The following is a 17,130-nucleotide window of genomic DNA, read 5'->3' as shown; positions in this document are numbered from 1 at the left end:
TGATCCCTGAGGAACACCACTTGTCACAGCCCTCCATTCAGAAACATAGCCTTCCACTGCTACACTCTGTCTTCTTTAACCGAGCCAGTTGTGTATCCACCTTGCCAGCTCATCTCTGATCCTATGCAACTTCACCTTCTGCACCAGTCTATCATGAGGCACCCAATTTGGTTCCCAATTCCCCAGCATCTCCAATTCCAAATTTTCATTCTCATTTTTACACTACTCTATGACTTTTCTTCTTTTCTCTGTAGCTTTCCCTAGCCTTAACATAACTGCCTCCCTCCCACTACCCTGAGGCACAATTCTCTGAGTTTGACCTCTTGTCTATCTCCACCCCCTGCTCCATTCTTTTCACCCACATTAGCAACTGCCATTCAGCCTGTAAGCTTCAGATTTTGGAATTCTCCCTCTAAATCCCTTTGTCCCATCTTGCCTTCTCTCCCCCTTTTCAGGCCTTCTTTAAACCCTGATCAAGCTGTTAGTTATTGCTGCTAATATCTCCTTCTTCGTCTCCAAATCCATTATTGTCTGATTACATTTCTATGAAGCACCTTGGGACATGTTGCTATATTATCAGTGCAGGCTATTGCTATATTTGAAATAAATCATATTGAACAAATCAGTTGCTATGTTAAACTTTTACTTTTTTTTCAAATAAATATTCTGTAGCATATCTGCACGCTGTCTATGAGAATGTTTATTTCCTTAAATGGCTTATTTATTGAGAAACTTCTGCCTAAATTGCAATTAACCCCACCATTTGAGTATACTTGTCAATGCACTTGTGAAATTTCCAAGAGTTGGAGGTAAACTGAGAAATCTGATAGGAGTTGTATCGAGTTATCCTTAATGTAGAAAAGTAACCACGTTCAAGCACGTGGGAATTGTACTACCTGGTGTTGCTCAATAAATTGGACAGCTTGTTGAAGGTATCTTGGTGAGGGTATTTTTTCACCCTGCAGTAAATGGGCAGACAGCCCACAGTATCTATAATGAAGTTATTAATGTTAACAAGCAAAGACCAATCTTCTGAACCCTAGTCCTTGAGAAGCCTTTGCCTGGATATAATGATCAGAAAAGAAGGTTGCGGACTTGTTTTTTTGGCTCTCCTCCCTTTGACATCGCCTTAGGGCTTCTCTGTTGAGGTAGAGCTGTGTTTGTACCTTTAACAGAAACAAGCCCTAGATATCACTGCAAAGGAAGTTAGTGACATTCAGCCACATTGTTTATCCCATGGGGTAATGTTTCCTAGGTGTGCCAGTGCAGACAAGTCTAGTGAACTCACAGAATTTGTACAGTGCAGAAGGAGGCCATTTAGCCCATCGTGTCTGCACCGGTTCTCCAACTGAGTAATTTACTTGGTGCCATTCTTCCAGCTTCTCCCCGTAACCCTGCATATTTGAATGCTTCGAATGAACCTGTCTCCACAACACTCTCAGGCAGTGCATTCCAGACTCCACCAACTCGCTGCCTGAAAATGTTTATATCTCTTATTCCTTTTGCTTCTTTTACAAATTACTTTAAATCAGTGTCCTCTCATTCTCGATCCTTTCATGAATGGGAACAGTTTCTCCCTATCTACTCTGTCCAAAACCCTGCTGATTTTGAAAAGCTCCAGCAAATCTCCTCTCATCCTTCTTTTCTCCAAGGAAAGCTCTGATTAACTTTCCTTGGGATCCTGAGGGCAGCACAATAGCTCAATGGTTAGCACTGCTGCCTCACAGGAACCTGGGTTCGATTCCTGGCATAGGTCACTGCCTGTATGGAATTTGCACATTATCCTTGTGTCTGTATGGATTCCCTTCGGGTGTTCCAGTTTCCTCCCACAGTCCGAAGATGTGTAGGTTCAGTTGATAGGCCATGCTAAATTGACCCAAGTGTCCGAGGATTAGCAAGGTGAATGTTGGGGTTAAGGCCTGGGTGGGATTGTTGTCAGCGCAGACTTGATGGGCTGAATGGCCTCCTTCTGCACTGTAGTGATTCTATGATAATGACTGAAGGATTAAGAACAGTGGAGCAATTTATACTCAGGAACTTTAAATGCTATGCCTCCACTACAGTTTCCTAATCATCAGTAATCAGAAAGCCTGGTGGCCCTCCTCACATCTGTAAACATCTGATACAGTTTGGATCCCTGTTGCTCCTTTCCAGCACTGAAGCTCAGGCAGGTAAATGAATCTATAAAAATGTGTCATGACAACCCCTGGAGTAGGGGCAAGTAATTGGATATAGCTGCCAGCACCAAACTTGGCTCCTTTGGTTGTTTCTGCAGGCTATTTTTTTAAAATGATTGCACTGTGTTGTGATTTTTATGCCTGGTACAAGTAAAACCATTTTGGCAGGGGCAGAAGATTAATATGGGAGTGATTAGCATTAGTTGCACGAATCAGCGGGTAAGGTATAATGAGGCACAGGTTAGGTGCAAAGTAAAGGCATCACAGCAGCTGCCACAAAAGCAGGCGCAGACCTGTGTGATGTGCTGTGGTGATCAGACCACAGTCACATATAAATGGAGTGGAAGTGCCTGTGGTTTATGGAGGCAATGAGGGCATGTGAAGGAGCCAACTGAGTGACCTGAATGCAGTCAATGACACTTACTCTTGTGAGATTCCTACAATCTGTGTGAACCACAGAAACTTCTCCTGTTGCCTTTACTTGTCTATGGGGAAAGTAAGAAAAGTGTCTGAAGTAGCAAACATAGAATGAACTGTAGAAGGCTGATGTTACTGACACTCCCTCAGGCTGTCAGGAAGGAGCCGGAGGCAAACTGGTCGAAGGCTGCAGTGAGTTTAATTGGAGCAGGCAATGCTGTACTAGCTGAGACAGTTTTATTCTTATAATCCTGAAATGTGGGTGCTGCTGGCAACATCAGCATTTATTGGCCTTCTTGAACGATTGTAGCCCTTTGCCATAGCAGTTTCAATTGAACTGGCCTGGGCAGGTCACTCAATGCTGAAGACTGTTACGAATTAACCACATTGCTGAGATTCTGGAGTTACATATAGGTCAGACTGGGCAAGGTGGCAAGTTTTCCTCCCTAAACAACACCAGTGAATTGGGTTTCTGTGAAAATCCAGCGTTACCTTTGCCAGCACTAGTTTTTCTCTATTGCGGGTTGATTCAATTAACTGAATTTAAAATTTATAACTGCCATGGAGTAAAATTCATATCTCTGGATTATTAATCGAGTAACCATATGCTACTGTGCATAGGAGTGCATGTGACGTAGGAGGAAGCACAACTCTGACAACATCCTCAGAGGAATGCTCCTCCAAGGGCTACAGGTCCAAATAAAGAACTACTGGAAAGATCAGAATGCCAGCTTTTAGTAGCTGTGGCTCTGTTCATTTCTCCTTGCTTACTACTGTGGAATTGCCAGGAAAATTTCTGAAGAAACTATGAATTACCAACATCTGACATCAATATAAATACAAGTGTCCAAGTTACAAAACATCGTCTGCTTGAAATGCTCCTAGAAATGGCTGCCTCCTTAATTGTCGCAAATGTGTTGTGAGTGGGATCAGGATCTGTGTTGCAATTAAAGCAGAGATGAAAATGACAATAACATGCCACGTAAATAATTTGTTTTCCCCTTGTCACCACTTGAGAGCTTTTAAATACTGATACGATGTTCTGAATTTGTAAGTGCTCTCCAGAGGTAGAGATGCTTCTTTCACAAAATATCTCAAATAAATTTATATGAACTAAATTACCAATGATGGTGGCATCTTAAAACAGGCTGACTTATGAATTCTTACGTAGGGAAGGGATTTCATTGTAAAGAAGAACAGATCTTACTAGGCATACTGTGATTTAATACTTTGCAACAAAAATAGTTAATTTGAAAAAGAACATTTTTAACAAAAACCTAATGGCAGTATCAAAAATTGCCTGAGGCTAGTATCTTGTTAGTGCAGAGAAAGCTAATTGCTCATGACAACACTGAGGAAGAGAACTAGAAAAAGCAGTGGGTTAGCATTAGCATACTCCTTCCTAATGCCTAACTGTGCCTTTCAAATCTCCTCTGTCACTTTTAGCATTTTGGGATAAATACCATCTCTCCTGCAGATCTATTTATTTGTGTCCTTTAAGTCTGTCTAGGAATTTTATTCCATATATAATGAACTATCGTAATTAATAATAATTTGCATATATAAAGCAGTTGAATGTAGCAAAGTTTCTCAAGTTTCTCAAAAGTGTAAGCAAACAGTAAGATCGCAAAGAAGAGTGAAGTTTAGAAATGGATTTCTGAACCTAATGTCTGACAGCTAAAGACATCAGTGCTGATCTGAAAGTAGTGAGAGATACCCTCTATCAGTAAAGAGGCCACTATCAGCGGCACAGTTTAGGGAAGTTGGAGAGGGGCTGGTAGTTTATAATAGCAGAATGGTCAAGGGTGGATCTTTTAACAAGGCAGGTGATAACAGCTGTTTTTAATGTGTAGGGACAGTATCTAGAGAGAGGAACCTTTTACAATGTCAACTAATTTTCTCCCCAGAAGGACTGCAAAGTGATCACGCCTACAGATACTGGCGATGTCAGATGTGTTTGCAGCAGACAGGTTGCTGAGATTGAGGACAAATATATTTTCCTCTGTTGTTAGTTCCCTGACCACCTGCCACAGGCCAGTCCAGCAGCAATGTCCTTTAGGATTCAGTCAGCTCAATCCGTATTGGTGCTCCCAAGTCACTCTTGATGAGAGAACCCTCAGTGCTTCCTTCAGGTGGTGTTCAACAGGGGTGAGTACTGATTCATCAGGTATGAGTTGATCAGCAGCAAGTTTTCTTGCTCATGTTTGACCTAATTCCATGAAGGATCATGGGGTCTGGAGTCAATGTTGAGAATTTTTGGGGCAACTCCGTCCCAACTGCATGGTCCCCATCCGCTGTTGGGGCAGGATATACCCAGGTAGAGTGATGGCATTGTCCAGTACATTGTCTGTAGCGTATGATTCTGGGAGTATGACAATTTCAGGCGTGACTAGTCTGTGAGACAGACATTGGCAAGGGGAACTTTGCAGGTTTGACAGGACTAAGTTCGTTTTTGATGTGGTTATTAATGGTGCCTAGGTCCTTTCTTTTTGAGTGGACATCTTAGAGTCTACAAGTGACAAGGTAAGGATGGCAGATTTCCTTCCCTAAAACAAACCGAACCTCTTTTTTTATGACAATGGTTTCATGCTCATGGACTGAGTAAACTGGCACTGTACTTATTGGAATTTAGAGGAGAGGGGATCTTATGTCAAATTGTGAAGGGAATGGATAAGACAAAAGCAGGGAGGTTGTTTCCATTGGCAGGTAAAACTAGAACTAGGGGATATTCTCTAAGTACGGGGGGCACAGATGTAGGAGTTGAAGAGGAATTTCTTCGCCCAAAGCGTTGTGAATCTGTGGAATTCTCTGGGGAGTGAAATAGTTGAGGCCACCTCGTTGAATGTTTTTAAGGCAAAGATAGATAGATTTTTGAACATTAAAGGAATTAAGGGTTATGGTGAGCGAGCAGATAAGTGGAGCTGGGACCATGAAAAGATCAGCCATGATTTTATTGAATGGCGGAGGAGGCTCGAGGGGCCAGATGGTCTACTCCTGCTCCTAGTTCTTATATTCTTATATTTAACATTATGCTTTTAATTACAGATTTTTATTACATTCAAATTACATCATTGGCAGTAAGATTCGAACCGGGTCTCTGAATTACTAGCCCGGTAACAATATTACTACATTAGCCCCTCCCCACAGTGCCGTATAATGCCAAAAGGATTAACGTTCTTAGCACTGAGTTTTGAGGTGTAATAACTCTTGTTTTTTTAGGTAAATTAGGCAGTCGTTTTAGATTTCCAAAGTCCACACAGCAATCAAATGAACCAGTACAATTCTTATTCTTTGAACAGTGTAAGACCTTTAATGCTTTTCAATCGTTGCAAAGTAGTTTGGAATTTCAGTCTGAGACGTATCAGAAGGATGGCTTTTTGCCATATTACGATTACAAACTCAGGCAAGTTGTGAGTTCCAGGTTTAGCACTGAACTGTTCACAGCAGGGAAACCAATCAGTATTTATCAGAGTTCCTCGATTGGAAGTGGAAAAAAATAATCAGCTAGGGTTCTGTGATCTGATCGATACCCAGTGACACTTGCTTGAAGTGCATCTGTTGACATCCGGTCAAGATGAGACAGGGATTGTTGACAGGCTTTTCAAGCTTGGAGCCAACATGCATATATTACAGACTGCTACATGAAGAATGGCCATATGAAAGATACAAAGAGAGCTTGAAGTCCATGGACTCATATCCCAACAAAAATCAATACCTTTGGGAGAGGGATGGATGTGCAGGAAATGGAAAATCAATGGGCAAAGAAGGGGTTTAAAAGAAATGTTTTGAGTTAGATTCAATATTCTCTGCTCCATTGAGTTCCACATATCATAGAACCCTACAGTGCAGAAAGGGGCTCTTTGGCCCATCAAGTCTGCACCGAACACAATCCTACTCAGGCTCTACCCCCATAATCCCGACATATTATACCCACTAATCCTTCTACCCTACGCATCCCTATACACTAAGGGGCAATTTCTTGGCATGGCCAATCAACCTAACCCACACAGCTTTGGACTGTGGGAGGAAACTGGAGTACACGGAGGAAACCCACACAGACACAAGGAGAACGTGCAAGCTCCACACAGACAGTGACCTGAGCCAGGAATTGAACACAGGACCCTGGAGCTGTGAAGCAGTAGTGCTAACCACTGTGCTACTGCGCCGCTCATCAGCTGCACAAATGAATAAAGGGGCTAACGCAAGTCAATCTCCCTTAGATAGGAATGGATAGATAGAAAAGTCACTAGAAGAGTTGACCAACAGCAAGATGGACAACTGCCATCATATCCATACAAAAATTCCAAATTTACTGTACTTCCAAAATTTTTCCTCAAACTTACTGATAAAGTTTGCTTGTCCTGTGAAGATAGTATACTGCAGCTCATAGGAGACAATGCTGAATTCATCTTCTGAGGTCCAGTGAACAGTAATGGTGTCATGAGATGCTGTGCAGAGCTCTTCTCGAATGCTCGGAGGGTTTGGGGCTGCAGAGAAAAAGTGATTGAAGTGATTATTTTATTGGGTGGCATTGTACAAATACTTCCATTGAGATGGCGTATCGCTTCACTATACGATGTAATGGTAGAAGAAGTGAAGTGATGTCAAAGACGCAGAGAGGTCGCGAAGGAGAACAAAAAAAGGAGGGAGTGACAGTTTCAATTATATTGGAGGTTGCTGACTTTACCCAGGCATAGGCCTTTGTCATAAAGATATGGACCAAAATTCTCTGGCCATTCATGCCGGGGAATTCTCCAGTTCAACTGGCAGCATCCCCGGTCTGTAGGTTTCATGCCAGTGTGGGGTGCCATGAATGGGAATTCCCATTGAGAACTGCGGGAGTAGGGAATCCCACCACGAGCAAATAACGAGCCACTTCTTGCTGGCGGGAAACAATTGGCTGGAAGGCCAGAGAATTCCAGCCACGGGGTTAAATTGGACAATGAATTACTTCTATATTTACCCTTTTTCTTTGCCTACTTTCTTGGTGCATCTTATTTTTTGTTTTACACATATATCGTTGCTATTCATTATTCCACTTGTAAGCTCCTCATCTTCATAAACAACTATGTTATTTATTTTGAACTTGATTCCTTTGGTTAAAATTGATTTGATATTAGCACAAGTGGAAAGATAATTCATATGAATATGAGTAATCATCCTCTCCTATCCTCTCTCTTTGACTATATCAGTGTCTATCAAAACTTGGTCCTCTCCATCACTTGCCAAGCTATCTGCCTTTGCCAGATAATCAGGGCAAGGGCTGGGACCCCAATGTAAATGATAAACTGTATAATGTTTTATCTGTGTAAAAAGGCAGCCCATAGATCATCTGAAAGGTTCTGTCACTGTACATAGCTTTGATGTATGAGGAACTCTGCTCAGGGTGGATGGGATGGATCTAGGGATGACAGTGCACAGATCAGGATGCAAACAACATCTACCTGTCTTACTTCCAGCACCTGTAGAAAAAGCAATTCTATTAATAGAAACATAACCACACAGCATAAACATGGGAGTCTGAAATAAAATCAGAACCAAGCAGCCTGGTCAGAATCTGAAAGAGAAAAGTAGACTTAAATTTCAGGTTTTCTGAAGAAGGGTCCTACTAGAAGCAATAGTCTCTAAAAAGGAAAAGCTAAGCTATCAACTTGTGCATTTCCAATAGTTTGTACATATATATTTGAAATTATTTGGAATTTTTTAGTCGCGTGGCATTTTCACATGTTGGGGATGTTGTACAAATGCAAAGAAGGAGATTTTTGTAAGTCAGCATTACTATAGTACGTGATCGAATGGCAATGACATAAAAGTAACTACCCAACTCATGCGGGGGCAATTCTCCCAGCTTGCTGTGCTGCTCGAGCAGCATGACGGACCAAGAGACATCAGCGGAGGCCATTTAGCGTGCTCCCCACTGGGCACCACGGCCTCCATGCATCTCCGGCTCCAAGTTATTGAGAGTCATCAACTCCACAGCAGAAATTGATGTGGAGCTGATTTCAATATTTAAAATGGTATTTACACTGAAGTCTCTGGGCTCACTAGCATCTCCCCCACAACCACGCCAAGTGTTGTTCACTCCAGTAGGGTTTACTACTGCTCCCCACTAATCGAGAACAAGTGGCTCGACCCTACTGGAGGGAAGAGAGGCCATAGAGCCTCCCCAGGAGGTCAAAGGGAAGGGGGGGCTGTCCCTGGGCAATGCCAGCTTAGCAGTGCTGCCTTGGCCCCAAAGGGCAAACTGACTGCCCAAAGACACCTTGGCACTGCCCACTGGGCAATGCCAAGGGGGCGGAGCCTTTGGGGGTGAACCGGTGGAGGTTGGGGTATCGCTGCCACTGTGCGCTGAGACATTAAGCAGAGGGATGGGAGGGGGTGCTCAGGGCTGGCCATTTAAGTGGGGGGCAGCTGGAAGCATCCAGGAGGCCAGCAATCAGATGGGGTGGAGGGTCAGTGATGTGGGGTCACAGACAGGTCAGCACTCGGCAGGTGGGGGGTGGTTGGAGGGGCAGCGATGTGGGGCCGCAGGCTGGCAAGCGATCAGGATGCCGGCAGCTACTGCACATGCACCGATCTTGGTGCTATAGGTTGGCGCATGCGCAGTGGCCCTCTCAGTGCTATGCTGCCGGCCCTTCCCGTGGGAACATGGCGCGTCCTCTGATTTTCAGTGCAGTTCATGCTGAGGCACTCTACAGTGCACAAAGTGTGGGAGATTAGTTCTGAAAATGCCGCATATATAAAAAAAATCAGTGTGAATTATTCCAGATTTTGGCAAATAGAATTCTTTTGGGAGACTCACCCCCATGTTCATATTAATACAGCACCTACTTAAAATTATGTAAAATACATAAGAAATAGGGGCAAGAGTAGGCCAGATCTGAGAATGAAAACAAAGAGACAGAGAAACTTGAAGAGGAATAGGTCATCTGACCCTTCGAACAAGCTCCGCCATTTGTTTTAATCATGGCTGATCACCAAACTCAATATCCCGATTCCCCCCTCCCTCCTATATCCCTTGATACCTTTAGCCCTAAGAGCTCTAATAGTTTCTTCTTGAAATCAGGCCATGTTTTGGCCTCAACTCCTTTCTGTGGTAGTGAATTCTACACATTTGCTGCTCTTTGAGGGAAGATATTTCTCCTCAGCTCTAAAAGGTAGCTACCCCTTATCCTCAAACTATGACTCTTAGTTCCGGACTCCCTGACCATCAGGAACATTCTTTCTGAATCTACCCTTTCTAATTTAGAATTTTATAACTTTCTATGAGGTCCCCTCTCACTCTTCCAAAGGCCAATGAAAAATGATGATGGTTAAGGGTGGGATTCAACCTCATGAACAATCTTAGGCTCATAGTGTAAAGAAGATGTGCCACTCCTGTGAAGTTGAATTGCAGTAGTTCAACTATGAAGGACTCTAATTAAGCTTGCTCCAGGTTCCTCAGAGATAATAAGCACGTACATCCTGTTTTACCTGAAGGCATGTGGGAGAGTGGGAATTTTAATAGTGTACTGTTGGATAGATGCAAGCAAGGTGATGACCTTGGTATCACCTTGTTAGCAGCTGTATTATCATATAACGTCAAAGCTCAATGAACTAGCAACTCCAGGCTGAACCCTTACAGACCCTTCCTCTGCTGACTGCTATAATTACATTTTGCTAGGTTGGTGTATTTACTGACTATGGTATCTGCAAGATTCACAGTACAGTAGTAATTTACCTCACAGACTTCACTCTGGAAATAAGTCTACTATCCTCTTGTCAAAATTATTCTCCACACAGAGTATTGAGAATGTCATGAGTCTTTAGGCCAAGGAGTTAATCCAGTTCTCTGGCACCCAGCAGCTTGAGAGGTTAAGATTAACATGAGCACAGCTTTAACACCAGATGTTCATAGAAAGTAGTTACTGAAACTGATGGATGTGCGCACCCTGGATTAATATCAATTGATATAAAGTTTGTAGCATGGATGCTCATTGAGAGAAGTTACTGAGCCCAGCATTGTTTGAACTAGATTGTGACTGTAGCAATTCAGTTCCTAACTATTTAAAATGTGTTAATTCAGACACTTTGAACCAAGAACTGAAGTAACATTAGTAGAGATTCAGCCACTAGCGTTCAATCCTGTCTTATTTTGGTCGGCTGGACATTAGAAACAGGTGGAAATGTACCACTCTGTTGAAGAGCTTTTAAAGTGCTATCAATCTACACAGGTAGAGTTTCTGGTTGAAATTTTCTGGCTAATCCAGCTGGTGGGATCTTCCAGTCCTGCCAATAGCGGCTCCCTGGGACGGGTTCCCCACCCAGCAGCAGAGGGTGCAATCCATGGAAAAAGCTATTGACAGCAGTAGGACCGGAAGATTACATTGGCGGCCAATGGCAGGCTATCTCTGCCAACACATATCACGCTGTGAGATTGCAGGGTGGAAAATCCTAGCTTCTGTTTTATACCCATATTGTACCTAAATATGGAGTGCACATACTCCCTCTTGGTATGTTCCTTCTTACTCAAAAGCTCTTATTGCACAGAAATCCCAAGATCTCACATACAAAATTTTAAATCCTAACCCTCTCCTTTTCCTTCTCACCATGTTCTTGATCTTTATTCTCTCCTCTCCCATTCTACCATCAACTTCTAACTGCTCCTGTCCCCAATCTCCGATGGTGTGAAGGACTCAAGGAACAGTTGTGAAGTTCAACATTGAGAGAAGCCACTTTGTAGAGAACTGGTTGAAGGGAGCCTTTGTTTTCAGTTTAAGTTTATTTATTAGAGTCACAAGTAGGCTTACATTCACACTGCAGTGAAGTTACTGCAAAAATCCACTGATCACCATACCCTGGTTCCTGTTCAGGTACACTGAGAGAGAATTTAGCATGGCCAATGCACCTGATCAGCACGTATTTTGGACTGTGGGAGGAAACTGGAGCACCCAGAGGAAACCCATGCAGACATGGGGAGAACATGCGACTGCACACAGACAGTGATCCAAGCCGGGAATTGAACCTGGGTCCCTGGCACTGTGAGGCAGCAGTGCTAAGCACTGTGCCACTGTGTGGCCCCAATAATTGAGCAATAATAGTCTGCATTTCTGAAACAGAAAGCCCTTCAAAATGCTTTGTAAGATTGAGTATGTTGGAAGTGAAGGGGGAGAAAGAATTTGGAATTAGTGAAGGGGGAGAAAGAATTTGGAATTAGTGAAGGGGGAGAAAGAATTTGGAATTAGTGAAGGGGGAGAAAGAATTTGGAATTAGTGAAGGGGGAGAAAGAATTTGGAATTAGTGAAGGGGGAGAAAGAATTTGGAATTAGTGAAGGGGGAGAAAGAATTTGGAATTAGTGAAGGGGGAGAAAGAATTTGGAATTGGCAAAGGTGCCACAGCTGGAGATTTTGAAGGTGGAAAGGAAAAAGATTTTGGGAATGAATCTCAGGGGAAGGGGCATAGAGATGAAGTATGGAGAGTAAGCATTTATCCGATACTTATGGGCATGCAGCTGACCAAGATTGTTTGGTTATGATGGAATGAGATCATGGAGATCTTTGAAAAAGATGACATAGATACTGAAGTTGATTTGCTGGGATATAGGAAGCTAATGGAACTTCGCAAGGAAAACTGTGCTGGTTGTATGAAAATTTCCATAAGTGAGGACGACACGGCGTACTTTAACTTAGGGTCTATGGAGGGTGGAGCTAGTCCCAAGAGTGTTTCAGTGTAACACAATACTCCAAAAGATCTTCAACATAGTTCTAATATGTTTACCTGTAAGATAGTCCAAGTTTTCGAGTAATTTCTTCTCTCTTGAAAAATCTAAAGTAAAATTTTCAAAGGCCTCATTCAAATTGATGTCTGGGATCAAAACTTGAGAAGATGCTGTTGCCATAGCGACTCTGCCAGCGACCAAGAGACAAAAGTGAATCAACAAGAATCAGAAAATAATTTTCACGAAGTATCTTACTAGTAAAGCAATTTTTAAAGTCATATGACAAAGACTTCATTGTTTTATGTAATTGGTGTTACAAAGAACGAAGTACAAAGACAATTACAGCACAGGTACAGGGCCTTCGGCCCTCCAAGCCTGCACTGACCATGGTGTTATTTTCAAACTGTTGAGGAAAATAACCAGAAATGACATTTATTATGTTGAATTCTTTTTACATTTTCCTCCATATCTTTAATTTGTTCTGGGGACAGTAACATGGGTATGTTACAACATTCAAACCATATATGGAGTGGAATTGAATTAGTACATTAAGACAATGCGAGAAACTGGACATAACAGATGGATCATTTTCAATGGGTGGAACTTTTGGGTCCTGCTAATGACAGCTTTCACCAGGAGCGGAACAAGAAAATTGGCTGAATGCTTCCCAAATTTTCCCGTCCCACCCACGACAATATCTTCTGCAGACAAGGCTGGAAAATATTGTCCAATGTCTAGACAATATGATGCAGCATGTACAGGTAGAACAGTACGGTACAAGTCTTCAGAGAATATATTAAAAGTAGTCAGATTGCATGTGCAAAGCCTTATTTTGCTAAAAACGCCACAAAAACTCATTGCCATCTATAGAATCAGATGCAAAGAAAAGCAACAGCATTAATTCTAATTGTAAAGGGGAGCTGTGCAAGGAAGATTAAGTTCTACAGAAAACATTATTGTTGTGAATCCAAGCTATTTGAAATATTAAATTGCACATAATATAATTCCAGCATTGGTTCACAAGAAGTCAGGAAAGAAAAGTAGAGGGTATAAATCATACACTTTACAACTTGGGTGAGATTTTCCGGCTTCCCAGTTGTGTGTTTCCTGCCGGTGAGAGGTGGTGCATTGTTTGCTAGCGGCAGGATTCTCTGGTCGCTGTCAATGGGAATTCCCAATGGTATCATCCCACACTGGCAGGAAACGGGCCAGTCTTTGGAAAGGCTTCTTTACTCAAGTGAGAAATAGTTGGAATAAACTTTGGCACAGAAAGAAAGAAATGTTGAAATACATTTGATGTTGAAATGGGGACATTAGAGTACTGGAAATTGGCTGAAGGACCTTTTCTCACACTTGAATTTTATGTGACTTTATAAAATTTGATGTGACATGTAATCACTGACAAAGGATATAATTACTTTTAATAAGAAATTTAATTAGCATGGCCTGGAACGGGGAAATGCAGGAGTGTTTATCAAAAATCTTTGCGGTTAATCTTGCGTAGCTGCTTAGTGAAACACAAACAACAGCAAAGTCTGGTTTGCTTTCTGTCACGTGATACTTAGTGCTGGAAGGCATTATTACTACTACAATACAGTTGCTGAGTTACTGAGATGCTGTGTACTGTCCTCCTGCATTAAATTTGCAGTCACATACCATGGCCAACTGAACTGTGAGCCATTGAAGTTTTACAGGAGTTACAGAGGTAAAGATGCAATTCTTGAAGGCACATCTTAATGTGGAATATATTGTAAAGGCATGTTGAATTTCTGAACAGTTCACTTAAAACCTTTGTTGCAACCATATTGCACAATATGGCACATTGATACTGCAGTAGGTCTGCTGCACGGTGAGCATTTGGCGATGGAAATTTGTCACATTACATTTTTATTTCAAGCTACCATGCGTTCTCTCTTGGAGGCTCAATGGGAAATCTGCCACCATTGTGGAGCTCAGCCATGCAGTCTAAGATGTGTTAGCTGATTGTGTCTATAACAGTGGCAGGGACACCACTGCTGGTCTCGATTCTCAAATATAAGGAATGAAATTTCTTGCTTGAAATCTATCTCATGCTTCCCCATAAAAATTGGGACCTATGTTAATGTTGGCAGTACCAACTTCAGACGGCTTTTATCATAGGATATGATGTATACTCTCCCTTTCACAGTTTACAAACGCAAATGGTCGTTTAAATTTGGTACTGAGGAAGTTGACACTTATGTTATAGAATCTCAACTTGCTTCAGTAGCTTTGACAAGAGAGAAGCAAAACGGAGAGAAAATTTAAACATAATTAAAATTGTATTGGTAGATTCAATCAGTAGTTTATTTTCTCATTAAAGAATTAGGGCATAATTTTCCAAAAAAACCTAATAGCCTAATGGGTGGGAACACGAGAGTTTTTCTCTCCTTTTTTTTGAATGAGTTCAGTAGAATGGATTTATGGCACTTTGTGCAACATAGAGTCATGATGTGGAGATGCCGGCGTTGGACTGGGGTAAACACAGTAAGAAGTCTCGCAACACCAGGTTAAAGTCCAACAGGTTTATTTGGCAGCAAACACCACGAGCTTTCGGGGACCTGACCCTTCGTCAGGTGAGTGGAGAGTTCTGATCACAAACAGGGCATATAAAGAGCCCGTCAGGGGATTTATGCTGGTGGGGGAGTGGAGTCTGAACCCACCAGAGGGGCCGGCATCAGACTGCAGTGGGGACTAGCACACATGCGCCTATTTCCTAATTTACTGGGCAATTGGTTGACAAGTGTTTCCACCCCCACGTTGACAGTAGCCCGATCGCTGGCCCTGAACCTCCAACCCCCAATGGCTGGCCTTCTGATGGCTGGATCCAGCCTCTGATTGACTGCCCCAACTTTTGATTGCTGACTCCGGCTTCCCAACAGCCGCTCTTGACCTCCCAATAGCCAATCCCGGCCTCCTGATGGCCGTGCCCAGCCTCGAGATTGCCCCCCACCTGATCCCTGACAGCCAGCCTCCGTGCACCAGCCCCAACAGCAGCCCCTGCTTACCCCAGGCAGAGTTTTCCCATTCCCTGCCATTCTCCCTCCCCCAAACCTCACTCTAGCTTCATGGATTTCCTCAGGCGATTTCCTCAGGCAATTCCCTAGGGATTGCCAGTGTGTCGGGCTGATAGTGCCACACTGCCCAGGGGGCAGTACCAGGGTGCCAGCACCTTGCCCCCAACTCCTGGGGGGTCCTCAATAGCCTCTGATCCCACCAGCAAGGCCATCACACTGAGTCCCCATTGGTGGGGACCATATGTGATTCCCCACCGGTGTGGACCCCCACTGCTGGGGCCTGAAACTTTAGCAAGTCTGGATGATTGTTCCCAGATTCACTAAATGATTGGAAATGCTGATTACGTCCAAAAAATTGGACAGGCAAGCAGGTCACAAATCCTGTTTTCTCACCCTGCTGTGCAGCAGGCCAGGAAAATCATGCCCTTAAACCTTGCTCTGCATTTAATAACAAACTCTTTGTTTTGTGAAATGCTTTTGTCCTAATTGTACACCTGCAGAAACTATTGGTCCCTGGTCAGAAGTTCCACCTACTGATCACTTAAAGCTCTTAAAAGATAACGACATCCATTTTATAAAGTTCTAGTATGTACAAGGTCTGAAATAATATTTTGCTAATAATTGAGCACTTCAAATTAATTAAACAAAAGAGCTAAGAAATTTGCAATTAATAACTTCCCAATGTCTTTATGGCTATGCCTTGCTCTGCATGTATCTGAGCCATGTGAGCTGAATGCCCAAGTATCAAGCTGAGCTACCTGATTGCAGATGAGATTAGATTAACAATGCTGCAATCAACATTAGTACTCCTTGGCCAGGGAAAAAAGCTGCAACTAGAATTCCTGTCCCTTGTTATTACCCATTTCTGAAAAACACTTGTGTGTCACAGTGGAGAAGACAAGATTGCACTCAACTATAATGCATCTCGAGACCAATTAATCTGCTTCTGGTCACTCTCCAAAATAACATTGAAGAATAACAACTTGGACAAGGTAATGGAGGATGAGTGGTGCATGTGAAACTGCATTCTAACATGAGTCATCAAGCTTAGGAGAGTTGAGAAAACTAGAGAGGAATTGTGATTTCCAATGTATGGGTAATGTGTGCTTCATGCTTAATACATCGATACAATTTGCCTGTTGGACCAGGGAATGAATAATAGTTCCAGCAAGTCTGGCCTACCTTTCCGTCACATTTTTGGCTGTTTGCAAAAATCGTGCATGATCGTTCTCCTTCAGGCTATGTTCCGCTTGACTGATGAGAGACCCTGACCGCTCCAAGCATTGTCGACAATTTGCTATCTGCTGTGCTAGTTTTCGCAACTTCATAACCTGGATGTGGGACAGATAGAAATAAAGAAAATAAATAATCAGGGCTTAGAATTTGAATTGTCGGGCTCAGTAATCATGGTGTTGCTTCATGTGCTGATTGTTGAAGTGGTTATGAAAGAAAGCTGGAAAGAAGAAAAGTGATTAGTGTAAAATTATAGGGGACAAAACTCCCATTCTTTGCAATTAATTTCCAATAAAATCATTGGGAACAGGTGGGGGAGGGGGGGTTGTGGTGGATGGATGGGAGGGAAGATGGGCTAACAAGTGCATGAAATTCCTACACCCATAGTTTTGACTGTGAATTTAAAAAAAATCACTTCCTAGCTTAAATAATAAATGCAGTCAGTATTCAATGTAAAATTAAGAATCTAGACCAGTGAGTTCAAAGTTCAGTCTAAGGATAATGCTGAGTTAACTTACCTAAAAAAAATTGCAAAAGGTTGGGTGTGCATGGGTTGGCATGAAGAACATA

General features: G+C 42.6%; 1 protein-coding gene across 3 annotated transcripts in view; it reads right to left on the bottom strand.

The window, feature by feature from the left end:
* The window catches only part of mid2 (midline 2), a 267,487-nt gene that overhangs the window by 23,580 nt on the left and 226,777 nt on the right, over nucleotides 1-17,130 (bottom strand). For all 3 annotated transcript variants that reach the window (XM_080187569.1, XM_080187568.1, XM_080187570.1), the window contains exons 5-7: nucleotides 16,510-16,658; nucleotides 12,352-12,479; nucleotides 6,938-7,081 (exon numbers count right to left, since the gene is read on the bottom strand). In XM_080187569.1, the coding sequence (XP_080043695.1) occupies nucleotides 6,938-7,081; nucleotides 12,352-12,479; nucleotides 16,510-16,658 (421 nt within the window). The remainder of the gene's footprint in view (nucleotides 1-6,937; nucleotides 7,082-12,351; nucleotides 12,480-16,509; nucleotides 16,659-17,130) is intronic.

Source organism: Carcharhinus amblyrhynchos, chromosome 4 (assembly GCF_965287045.1).
Source record: "Carcharhinus amblyrhynchos chromosome 4, sCarAmb.v2.hapA, whole genome shotgun sequence".
Classification (NCBI taxonomy): Eukaryota; Metazoa; Chordata; class Chondrichthyes; order Carcharhiniformes; family Carcharhinidae; genus Carcharhinus; species Carcharhinus amblyrhynchos.
The sequence above is the reverse complement of the archived record's forward strand: the minus strand, read 5'-3'. Positions and strand labels throughout refer to the sequence as shown.